Source organism: Scyliorhinus torazame, chromosome 5 (assembly GCF_047496885.1).
Source record: "Scyliorhinus torazame isolate Kashiwa2021f chromosome 5, sScyTor2.1, whole genome shotgun sequence".
Taxonomy (NCBI): Eukaryota; Metazoa; Chordata; class Chondrichthyes; order Carcharhiniformes; family Scyliorhinidae; genus Scyliorhinus; species Scyliorhinus torazame.
The window spans coordinates 174679082-174692192 of record NC_092711.1 but is presented as its reverse complement, the minus strand read 5'-3'; the positions used below and the strand labels follow the sequence as shown (position 1 = coordinate 174692192).

Sequence of the window (13111 nt, the reverse complement as noted above, 5' to 3'; positions counted from 1 at the left end):
GATATTGTACGTGTAGGTGGAGAGGTCGATCCTCCACCTCAAACTGTTATCGTTTTTAATTTTGGCCCGTTGTGCGTTATCGAACATAAAGGCGACCGACCATTTGTCGGTGACAAGGGTGAACCTCCTACCGGCTAGGTAGTGCCTCCAGTGCCGTACAGCCTCCACAATGGCTTGTGCCTCCTTCTTGACTGCAGAGTGCCGAATCTCGGAGGCAGTGAGGGTCCGGGAGAAGAACGCTACTGGTCTGCCTGCCTGGTTGAGGGTAGCAGCCAGGCAATGTGTGACGCATCGCTCTCTACCTGGAAGGGGATAGTTTCGTCCACCGCGCGCATAGCGCCCTTGGTGATGTCGGCCTTGATGCGGTCGAAGGCCAATCGAGCCTCAGCCGACGGGGGAAATATCGTGGCTTTGTCCGCATATTTGGGGACCCACTGGGCGTAATAGGAGAAGAGCCCCAAGCACCGTTTGAGGGCCTTGAAGCTGCGAGGAAGGCGGCGTTCCTTTAGGGGCGCACGCGGTCGGGGTCGGGACCTAGGACCCCGTTTTCCACGACATAGCCGAGGATGGCTAGCCGGGTTGTGTGGCAAACGCATTTTTCCTCGTTATAGGTCAGGTTGAGGGCTCGGGCGGTCTGGAGGAACTTTTCGAGGTTTGCGTCATGGTCCTGCTGGTCATGGCTGCAGATGGTGACATTGTCCAAGTATGGGTATGTAGCCCGCAAATCATACTGGTCCACCATTTGGTCCATCGCCCTTTGAAAGATGGAAACCCCATTTGTGATGCCGAAGGGGACCCTGAGGAAGTGGAAGAGCCGGCCGGCTACTTCGAAGGCAGTATAGAGGCGGTCTTTTGGTCGGATGGGGAGCTGGTGGTAGGCGGATTTGAGGTCGACCGTGGAAAATACTCGGCATTGGGCGATCCGATTTACCATTTCTGCTATGCGAGGAAGAGGGTACGCATCAAGCTGCGTGAAGCTGTTTATGGTCTGGCTATAATTCACGACCATCCGTTTCTTATCCCCGGACCGGACTACCACCACTTGTGCTCTCCAGGGGCTGTTGCTAGCCACGATGACCCCCTCTCCCAGTAAACGCTGAACCTCTGACTTGATAAAAGTCATGTCTTGGGCACTGTATCGCCGGCTCCTGGTGGCGACGGGCTTACAGTCGGGAGTGAGATTTGCGAATAGCGAGGGTGGTGCGACTTTCAGTGTTGCAAGGCTGCACACCGTCAGGGGGGCAAGGGTCCGCCGGACTTCAGTGTCAAGCTTCGGTGGCTGCACTGGAAATCCAGTCTGAGCAGTAGGGGGGGCGCAGAGGTGGGGGAGGATATAAAGTTTGAAACGGGTGTATTCGGCGCCCTGGATCGAGAGATCCGCGATACAGTACCCCTTGATTTGTACCGAGTGGGACCCGGATACGAGGGCTATGGTTTGGGATGAGGGATGGGCGCACAATTGCAGCGCCTTACCGTTTCTGAAAGCTCTCCGTGCTCCCGGAGTCGAAGAGGCATGAAGTGTCCCGCCCGTTGTCTTGGACCTTCATCATCGAGTTCTGCAGATGTTTTGGCCGAGTTTGGTCGAGGGTGATCGCTCCCAATCACGGGTAGTCCGAGTCCTCAGCCGAGTCGGACTCATAAGATGGCCACCGCCGTCGGTCGCACGTGTTGGGTCGAGAAGATGGCCGTCCCCATGATTCGCACGAGGCAGATGACGCGTCAGAAGGGGGCGTGTCGGGTTGATGCGCAGCCGCATTGCGAGGCCTGCGGGCCTGAGAGCCTGATTTTCGGGCCGGCTGTTCTTTGTTTTTCTGGCCCCTGAGCCTGGCCAGGCAGACCCTCGCAAAATGACGCTTCTTCCCGCATTCGCTGCAAATAGCAGAGCGGACTGGGCAGCGTGGGCATGGATGCTGGCCCTGCCCGCAGAAGTGGCACGGTGTGCCACCAGGATGAGCGGGTTGCCGCGCGGTGCAGGCCCGTAACGTGGCTGAGTCTGAGGAAGTCCGAGGGGGGGTCGCAGAGTCCGCGGGGTATGTGCCCAAATTATGTCGGGCCAGCGAGGAGGCGAGCGTTAGCGTGTCCTGGAGGTCTTTTGCCCCGTTTTCGAGTAGCCGCTGCCGGATGTAGGTCGAGCGGATGCCGGACACGAACGCGTCTCTGATGAGCAGGTTCATATGGGTTTCCCCTGTCAAATCCTGATGATCACAGTCCCTGGCAAGCGCGGTGAGTTTTTCAACAAATTTGTCTAGCGATTCCCCCGAGCGCTGCCGTCAGGTAGAGAGTAGTGCCTGGCATGCACGTCGTTGATAGGCTTGACGTACCGCTTGCGGAGTAACTCAACCGCCTCTTCATAAGTAGTCGCCTTTTCGAGCATGGCGGAAATTCTGTGACTCACCTGGGCGTGGAGTAGGCGCAGCTTGCGTGGCCCTAGGATGGGAGTCTCTGAGGAGTCCAGGTAGGTCTCGAAGCATCGGACCCAGTATTAAAAAAATTATTTTGCCTCCGGTGTCCGTGCTTCCAGGTTGAGCTTCTCTGGTTTTAGGCCGGCGTCCATCCTGATGTAGTTTAGCTTATTAAATTGTTGTACACGCAATAATGACGCTTAGAGAGTAAACGGTAAAGAAGGCTTTAAAATAAGCTAAGAACTAGCCTGGTGCCGAGACAGGTGCTAACTGGGTGCCGCCCACAAGGCGGCCCCTTATATACGACTCCAAGGTTGGCGGAGGCGGAGTCCCCCAGGGTTCCAAGCCCGGTCTTAAAGGGGACATCACCTTACATGATGATAAGGGTACAGTAATACAGTAACCGTTCATCACACACTGCAATGAAGTTTCTGTGAAAATCCCCTTGTCGCCACACTCCGGCGCCTGATCAGGAACACTGAGGAAGAATTCAGAATGTCCAAGTCACCTAATAAGTACATCTTTCAGGATTTGTGGGAGGAAACCGGAGCACCCGGAGGAAACCCACGCAGACCCATGCAGTTTCTCATGGGGAGAACGTGCAGACTCCGCACAGACAGTGACCAAGCCAGGAATCGAAACAGCAGTGCTAACCGCTGTGCTAACCGCTGCTACCGTGCCACCCATATCGCTGCTGTTAATACTAATCGCTTATTGTCACCCGTGAACCCGTGCTGCTGGCATTGTTCTGCATTACAAGCCAGCTGTTTAGCCCACTGTCCTAAACTAGCCCCTATTAAGGATGATGTGGAGATGCCGGCGTTGGACTGGGGTGAGCACAGTACGAAGTCTTACAACACCAGATTAAAGTCCAACAGGTTTGTTTCGATGTCACTAGCTTTCGGAGCACTGCTCCTTCCTCAGGTGAATGAAGAGGTATGTTCCAGAAACATATATATAGACAAATTCAAAGAAGCCAAACAATGCTGGAATGCGACCATTAGCAGGTGATTAAATCTTTACAGATCCAGAGATGGGGTAACCCCAGGTTAAAGAGGTGTGAATTGTATCAAGCCAGGACAGTTGGTAGGATTTCGCAGGCCAGATGGTGGGGGATGAATGTAATGCAACATGAATCCCAGGTCCCGGTTGAGGCCGCACTCATGTGTGCGGAACTTGGCTATAAGTTTCTGCTCGGCGATTCTGCGTTGTCGCGCGTCCTGAAGGTCGCCTTGGAGAACGCTTACCCGGAGATCAGAGGCTGAATGCCCTTGACTGCTGAAGTGTTCCCCGACTGGAAGGGAACATTCCTGCCTGGTGATTGTTGCGCGATGTCCGTTCATTCGTTGTCGCAGCGTCTGCATGGTCTCGCCAATGTACCACGCTTCGGGACATCCTTTCCTGCAGCGTATGAGGTAGACAACGTTGGCCTATTAAGGATGGCATTAGTTCAGTACTGAGAGATCACCTTAGCTTGAAAGATCAGGATGTGGATTCAGTTTGGTTCATGATAAGAAATATTAAATATATGAGGTCTCTTGTGGGAGTACTTAATGGCCCTCCTAAGAGTGATTACACTGTAGGTAGAGTGTATAGGAAGTAATACATGAGGCTTGATGATTGTGGTACATTTGTTTCAAGGGTGGTGTTAATCTACATAGAATCATAGAATTTACAGTGCAGAAGAAGGCCATTTGGCCCATCGAGTCTGCACCAGCCCTTAGAAAGAGCACCCTACCTATGCCCACACCTCCACCTATCCCCATAACCCCATTACACTATGGGCAATTTAGCATGGCCAATTGACCTTATCTGCACGTCTTTGGACATACATGGGAGAATCTGATTTTCAAAACTTAACTGGAAAATGGGTTCACAGAGTCTTTCTGGGAAGGTAGTGACGTAGTGGTATTGTCGTTGGACTCATGCTCTGGAGACTCTGGTCTGAATCCCACCATTGCGGATGGTAAAATTTGAATTCAATAACAAAAGCTGGAATTAAAAATCTAAAGATAACCATGAAGCCATTGTCGATTGCCTTAAAAATCCATCTGGTTCACTATTGTCCTTTAGGGAAGGAAATCTGTCATCCTTACCTGGTCTGGCCCACTTGCGAGTCCAGATCCACGGACAATGCGGGTGACTCTTTTTTAAATTTAAAGTGCCCAATTCTTTTTTTCCCAATTAAGGGGCAATTTAGAGTGACTAATCCACCTACCCTGCATATCTTTGTGTTGTGGGGGTGAGACCCACGCAGACACGGGGAGAATGTGCAAATTCCACATGGACAGTGACCCGGGCCATGATCAAAACCCAGGTCCTCAGCGCCGTGAGGCAGCAGAGCTAACCACTGCGTCACTGTACCGCCCATGTGGTTGACTCTTAAATGCCCTCAGGATTGGGTAACAGATGCTGGCTCAGCCAGTGATGCCCACATCCCATGAACGATTAAAAAAACATTTCTTTGAGCCTACATTCTTGAGCCAACCAGGGAGCTGGTCATCCTAGACCTGGTAAGTTGCAATAAGACAGGATTAATCAATATCCCAATGGTGATGGAGCCTTTATGTAACAGTGATCATAATGATCATGAATTGCACATTCAGTTTGAAAGTGAGAAGCATCGGTCTAAGGCGAGTGTTTCAATTGTAAATTAAGGTAACTCGAAGGTTATGAAGGGAGAGCTGGCTAAGGTGAACTGGGAAACTAGGTTAAAAGTTAGAACATCAGTGTTGCAGTGGCTGACTCTTAATAGCTCTCAGCAAAGATTTATCCCAGTGAGGGAAAGCTTTTTGAGAAGGATGCATCATCCATGGTTAAATAAGGAAGTCAAGGATTGGATTAAATTGAAAGAAACACCGTCCAAATCTGCAAAGGTTCGTGTTCGCTTAAAGATTGGACAGATTTTAAGAACCAGCAAAGATTGACCAAAGAGATAGTAAAGAGGCAAAAATTAGAGTCTGAGGGTAAACATTCTCAGAATATAAAAACAGATAGTAAAAATTTCTATTTAAAAAGGAATAGAGTGACTAAAGCTAGTTTTGGTCCTCTGGAGAATGAGTTTGGGGAATTGATAATGGGAAACAAAGAAATGGCAGAGGCATTAAACGGGTATTCTGTGTCGATCTTTACAGGAGCAGACTGAGAACAATTCACAAAGATAATTGAAAATCGGGAGGTAATAGGGAGGGAGGAACACAGAACAATCACCAGGGAAAAGATGCCAGGAAAACTATTCGACCTAAAGGCTGACAAGTCCCCAGGACCGGATGACCTGCATCCTTGGGTTTTAAAAGAAGTGGTGGCAAAGAGGGCAGATGCATTGGTTATAATCAAAGAACAAAGAAAAGTACAGCACAGGAACAGGCCCTCAGCCCTCCAAGCCTGCGCTGACCATGCTGCACTTCTGAACTAAAAACTTCTACACTTCCCTCTACAGGTCCGTATCCCTCTATTTCCATCCTATTCATATATTTGTCAAGATGCCCCTTAAATGTCTCTATTGTCCCTGCTTCCACCACCTCCTCCGGCAGCTCAGCAAGTTCCAGGCACTCACTACCCTCTTGTGTAAATCATTTGCCTTGTACATCTCCTCTAAACCTTGCCCCTCGCACCTTAAACCTATGTCCCCTAGTAATTGACCCCTCTACCCTGGGAAAAAGTCTCTGACTATCCACTCTGTCTATGCCCCTCATAATTTTGTAGACCTCTATCAGGTTGCCCCTCAACCTCCTTCGTTCCAGTGAGAACAAACCAAGTTTATTCAACCTCCAAAATCCCCCCAAATTCCTCAGATTCTGGAAAGGTCCCAGTGGATTGGTAAATAATAAATGTAACACCTTTATTCAGGAAAGGAGGGAGGCAGAAAACAGGAAACCATAGGCCAGTTAGCCTAACATTGATAGAGAAAGTCCAGAAATCCATTACCGAGGAGATTACAGCAGGCTCATCAGGCACATCCAACATGGCTTTGTGAAAAGGAAATTGTGTATGACTAATCTGTTAGAGTTTTTTCCCACAGTAACATTCAAGTTGGATAAAAGGGAACTGGTAGATGTGGTGCACTTCAATTTCCAAAGACATTTGATGAGATGTCACATCATAAGACAAAGGAGCAGATTTAGGCCATTCAGCCCAGCAAATCTGCTCAGCCATTCAATCATGGCTCATATGTTTCTCTCAGCACAGGGCTAAATCGCTGGCTTTGAAAGCAGACCAAGGCAGGCCAGCAGCGTGGGTACAATTCCCGTACCAGCCTCCCCGAACAGGCGCCGGAATGTGGCGACTAGGGGCTTTTCACAGTAACTTCATTTGAAGCCTACTTGTGACAATAAGCGATTTTCATTTCACATGTGGACATGATTTGCTGGGCTTCCCGCACACCTCGCACACCTATCCCCTACCCCGAAAAACTTGCTCATCATAGTCACTGTCATGTGTGCCCGGTGGACTATATTAAATTGTATCAGGCTAAGCCTGGCGCACGATGAGGAGGTATTAACCCTGCTTAGGGCATCTGCCCATAGACCCGCCTCTATCTCTCCTCCTAGCCCGTCCACCCACTTGCCCTTAAGCTCCTCCACCGGAGTTTCCTCCGCCTCCGAAAGCTCCTGGTAAATATCTGAAACCTTCGCCTCTCCCACCCAGGTACTGGAAACTACTCTATCCTGTATCCCCCTTGGCGGCAGCAGCGGAAAGCCCGGCACCTCTTTTCTCAGGAAGTCGCGCACCTGCAAATACCTAAAACCATTCCCTGCTGGCAATTAAAATTTATCCTCCAAAGCTTTCAAGCAGGGAAAGCTCCCATCTATAAATAGATCCCCCATCCTTCTAATTCCTGCCCTCTGCCAACTCTGGAACCCACCATCCAGCCTACCCGCTACAAACCTGTGGTTGTTATAAATCGGGGTCCAAATCGATGCTCCCTCCACTTTCTTATGTCTCCTCCTTTGCCCCCAGATTCTCAGAGCCGCCACTACCACCGGATTTGTGGAGTATCGGGCCGGTGAGAACGGCACAGGTGCCGTTACCAATGCTCCCAGACTGGTGTCTTTGCATGACGCCGCCTCCATCCGCTCCCATGCCGACCCCTTCCCCACTACCCACTTCCTAATCATGGCTATATTAGCCGCCCTATACTTTCTTACTTATCTTTGTAACATTGGAACAGAAGAGCAGGAGTTGGCCATTCAGCCCATCGAGCTGGTTCCGTCATTGTCATAAATCTGCCTGGCGACAGCAGTAGACGATATTAAAAGTCCTCAATTCATATGCGTCTCTCCCTGGTAATGGGTTTAGAGCAGCCGTTTAGAGAAGAATCAAAAATGAATGGCTTATGGAAGAGAAATAGATTACAGATGATTGGGAAAAGTCCAAGAGATAGTCATATGATAATGTTTAGATATGGAAGTTGATCAGGACAGACAGCTGAATATGCACAAAGCATAATCAAAGAACAAAAAAGGTATAATTGACCAGACCCTGAGAGGCAAAGAGAGGCAGTTAACATCTCGGAGTCTCCGAGAGAAAGGTAGGCAGGTTCCAGCCATCCAGCCTGAAGACCAGGTTTACAGTCAAATACATTTCTAAGTCTTGGAGCCAAGGCAGTGCAGAAAACCTTTGTAACGGCAGTTTGAAATAGCTTCGCTGGATCAGAGGAGAACGTTTTCCCAGACTTGAGTATCATCCCTGTATTGTGTGGTAACTATAGCCGGTTATTTAATTTGGATGTTGTTTGGGGAACAGGGGAAGTCTTACAAAGTTCAGGATTGTAGATATAGTGTGTAACCAGGAGTAAGTTCTCTATAAAATGTGGCGTTTAGTAATTCGCACATCTGAATTGCGTGAGAGTAGAATCATCCTGTTTGAGTGTATTTGTCTTTACTTTAATAAATAGTCTTTAATAATTGTTGTACGATGACTGGGCAATCTGTTCTCACTGGGGTTTCATTTGTCTCCTCACACCAAAACAAAATAAATCTATACACCGCCATGAACCGGTGTTCCAAGTTGGGATACCCAACAGATAACATTAGCATGCTTCATGACACCCTTCAGTGCGTTCATGGCTGATCATCCACTTCAATGTCTTTTTCCCCCACACTATCCCCATATCCCTTTGTGTTATTGGTATTTAGAAATCTGTCAGTCTCTGCTATAAACGCACTCAATGACTGAGCTCCCACTGCCCTCTGGGGTAGAGAATTCCAAAGATTCACAACCCTCTGAGTAAAGAAATGTCTCCTCCGAGACCGGTCCTAAGTGGCTTCCCCCTTATTTTGAAATTGTGCCCCAAGTTATAGGCTCCCCAACCAGGGGAAACAACTTACCTGCATCTCCCCTGTCTATCCCTTTCATTAAAAAATATGGATAAAATAAAGTAAGAAGAATTGGATACAAGGGGGACCGAAAACAAGCTTACTGAAGTGATGGGGGTGGGGGTGGGGGGGGGGGGGGGGGGGGGGGCGCGACAGTGCCAGATAGAAATAGGTGTTAGACTGTTAGACTGTAGAAGAGGTGAGTTCAAAGTGGAGAGATAAGAATATCATTCACACTATATGTTAAAAGCCTGTCCAAAGTGTTAGTGAGAGAGAATAACATCAAATTGAAAAAAATGTTTCTCCACAGCAGGGTTAATGGGAGATAGGAGGAGAGAAGAGAGAGAAACCGCTAACAAACAGGACTCTGTCACAAAGCAGAGAACTCCAGTCAGAAAGCTGCTGGTTTTTAGATTCCTCAGAGAACAATTATGCTGAATGGAAGAAGGACTCTCCCACCTTCAAGAGAACTCATGGATGGTAACTACCTTCTGGATTTAGCTCATGGAGTTATATAATAATAATCTTTATTGTCACAAGTAGGCTTACATTAACACTGCAATGAAGTTACTGTGAAAATCCCCTCGTCACTACTCGGCTCCCGTTCGGGTACACAGAGGAGGAATTCAGAATGTCCAATTCACCTAACAAGTGCGACTTTTGGGACTTGTGGGAGGAACCAGAGCACCTGGAAGAAACCCACGCAGACACTGGGAGAACATGCAGACTCCGCACAGACAGTGACCCAAGCAGAGATTCGAACCCGAGTCCCTGGCGCTGTGAAGCAACAGTGCTAACCACTGTGCTACCATGCCGCCCATATTGGATGTTGTTTGGGAAAGGGCCATTTCTCAGTGTTCAGGAGCGTAGATAGCTGGGAACAGGGGAACTTCATAAGATGCTGTGGATGTATGACCATTATTGTAGTGAAGTGCATTGTTGTAGTGTATTGTTGTCTTGTGTGTTTATTTTAAGTTAACAAATATTCTTTATTAATTGAGTACACCACTACTGGACTTTTCCTCACTGGTTTACATATCTTTCCTCATATTATCCCAGATTGTAAATATACACCACTAACTTGGTGTTCCAAGTTATCCTTCCAGGTTTTGGGATGCCCTCACATTTAACATAAGAGGGTTTCTTAACAAAATTGGGAGCTCATCTGGGATTTTGAGAAGCAGAATACCTTGGGTGAAAGGGAATTTATGACTTTTAAATGTAACGAGAATGAGCAAAGTGTTGAAATAAGGGATTGTGTGATTTAAAATAAGGTGACTGCAATAGCTAAGACTTGTTTGGGAGTAGACAATGTATGGTTTGCAAAATGTACCTAAAACTATATTGATGGAATTGGCAAACTCATAACAATTAGGGTTACCCACAGGAAATAAGAAAGGTAGCTGAAAGAATAGCGAATAATTTAAATGTACAAGAGTTGCCAGACAGACCAATTCCTCCCAAAAATGAGGCAATTGTGTTGGCAAAAATTCAATTACGAAAGTTGAAATGGAGGAAAAGGAAAAAGAAATGGAATAAGTGAGATCTTTCCCAAGGAAATTGGAAAGGGAGAAGTTAGCAATGGCAGAAAGAGAAAAGGAGAAAGAGAGAAAGAGAGAATTTCAGCTTAAAATTCTGGATGTTAAAAAAGAGACATCAGGGCAGGTTGAGGAAGGGCATAGTTCTATGTATGAACCTAGTGGGGAGATGTTTAGATTTGCACTTCCAAAATTTGGTGAAAGCATGTCGAGAAAATAGCTGGAGAAATTAAATTGTTGATCGCTGCTCTGAGAGTAAACTTGTAGATAGGGCTAGTGAAGTCTATGCATCTTTCTCAAAGGAAATGTCTGGGGCGTATGATACAGCGAAGAAAGCTACATTGAATGCTTGTGAGTTAATACCGGAGGCTTAGAGGCAAAAGCTTTGAAATGTAAGAAAACGGTCTGGACAGACTTAGATTCAATTTGAAAGGGTTAAACAAAATAATTTGGATTCGTAGGTAAGAGCATAAAAAATATAAGGAACCAATGAGGTTCTTAGAGATATAATTTTTTTGGAAGAATTCAGAGATTCACTACAGGAACTCATGTACAGGAACAAAAGGATAATAAGACTGTCGGGCAGGCTGCTGAACTTGCTGATGTCACACTTTTAAATATGAGAAGGATAGAAAATGGGAAGGTGCGAGAAAAGACAGTCAAGCAAGAGAAGGAATGGTTGAAAATTCCAAGGAGACTTCACCTCAAAGTAAAAAAGATGTTGCTGAAGGAATAAGGGTTATGAGGAAAATTAGATGCTTTCATTGTACTAAATTGCACCATATAAAATCATTATGTTGTGATTAAATGGCAAACCAGTTGGAGGTATACATCTTGAGAAAGGAAATATTAAATGAGAGACAAGAGAACAAGATAAGCTAGTAGGGTATATACACAGAGAAGAACAAACAATAGGACTAATTGGAGATGTGAAAATGGGTGCACAACCTGTAAAGGGGCAGAGTGAATTGCAGGTGGTTATGTGTTTAACGATTTTGTATGTGAAGGGAAAGTCTTTTCAGGTTTACAGGATGGAATGGGAAATGATATTAACATTTTAACAGATACAGGAGCAAGGCAATCCCTAATGGTATGGGATAAATATATCTGTTCAGAAGTGATGTTGAAGGAAGAAATTTTAGTTACCAGTGTTCACGGGGAGGTTAAAGGATTCCTCTGTGAGAGCAAACTTAAGAAGTAGCTTTGAAGATGGGAGGAATGGTTGTAGGAGTGGTAGGAACATTGCTAATTGCAGGGATTCAATTCATTTCAGGGAATGATACAGGTGAGTCACAGATAATAGTGATGCCCACTGTGGTTGAACAGCCAGGAGACAATCAAGCGACAGACAAATTGCAAATGGAACATCCTTGGGTGTTTCCTGATTGTGTAGTAATGAGATCACAAGCACAGACAATGAGACAAGAGGAGCAAGTAAGTGTATTGATGTTGTCCATCATAATTTCCTTGTGTGTTTTCCTTTAAGTTAATACTTTACTAATTGATCACAACAAGACTGAACTGTTCCTTCCTGGTTTGCATATCTTTTTTTCACATTATACCAAATTGAAAATATGCACCACTAAGAACCGATATTCCATGTTACCCTTCTGGGTTTTGGGATACCCTCACATTTAACATAAGCAGGATTATTAACATTTTTAAAACCATGTTCTGTTTAATTAATGAACTTTTATCAATAGAAATGTTTGATTTTATTCAACGTTTCATTACTAGATTGATGCACTATAGGGAAAGTGGAAGAGAAGGGTTGGCAGACTCTTTAACAGAAAGTGAGTCCCTCTGAGGTAATTGGCAAAGAAGCCAGAGGGGGAGATGAGATTTTATTTTATTTGTTTACACAGCGAGTTGTTCTGATCTGCCTGAAAGCAGATTCACGAGTATCTTTCCAGTGGGTAAATACTTGAAAGAGAAGAATTTGCAGGGCTGTGGGGAAAGAGCAGAGCAGTTGGATGACTCAGAGACCTTTCAAAGAGATAGCAGACGCACGATGGGACGAATGAACTCCTGCAGCCTGTGAATCTGAGTCTCCTGTTTTTGTGCAGGTTAAAAGGGACAGATTTCATTGCAGCCCCTTCCCTGTATATGTATTTAAAGAGACGGGTTTCTCTTTAGTTCTGAGTGACCGATATAACAATTGGTTGGAGGCCCATTTCCCAGTCAGTTCTCCAGCACCTTCTTGTCTCTCTATTAGTGCGATGCCCATGGCAGTTTCCCAACTGGTGCGCAGGCCCCGTTATTCTCAGCTAAATTCAGCCCTCAGCTCCGTCTCCTGCCTGTCAATGACACGAGAAACAGAAAGGTGCCCGAGGCTCAAATGCGAAATCTAAACTTGTGGTCCTAAACCAACATTTCAACATTTGTTAGTCAATTCCATGTTATTTATACCGGGGATTTTATTATTTGATTTCGGCTCTGGAGGCAAAGAGTGGGAGTTTTAAAGGGTATCCTTCCCTTTCTAACTTTGTATTGTATGTAGCTGTGTTTTTCAAAATATTTTGACCGGGGCCCATTTTTACCAACTGGCCATTCTCCGGGATCCATGCCTGCCGACCATCGCGACCCATGGCAGCCGACCATCACGACCCACGCCAGCAGACCATCGCGACCCACGCCAGCCGACCATCGTGACCCACGCCAGCCGACCATCGCGAGCCACGCCAGCCGATCATCGCGACCCACGCCTGCCGACCATCACAACCCACGGCAGCTGACTATCACGACCCATGCCAGCCGACCATCGCGACCGAAAATTTTTCTGTAACTTTAATGTGACAGGTGAGACTGCTTGGTTCTCACGATCTCATTTGCTTTGTCATTCACTGTTACATTT

At 46.6% G+C, this 13111-nt stretch overlaps 1 protein-coding gene across 1 annotated transcript in view; it reads left to right on the top strand.

Annotated features, from left to right (window-relative positions):
* The window catches only part of LOC140422386 (uncharacterized), a 151420-nt gene extending 139649 nt beyond the window's left edge, over positions 1–11771 (top strand). The window contains exon 6 of the mRNA XM_072507406.1: positions 11531–11771. Coding sequence (XP_072363507.1) covers positions 11531–11742 — 212 coding nt within the window. The 3' untranslated portion in view covers positions 11743–11771. The remainder of the gene's footprint in view (positions 1–11530) is intronic.
* The last annotated feature ends 1340 nt before the right edge of the window (positions 11772–13111 follow it).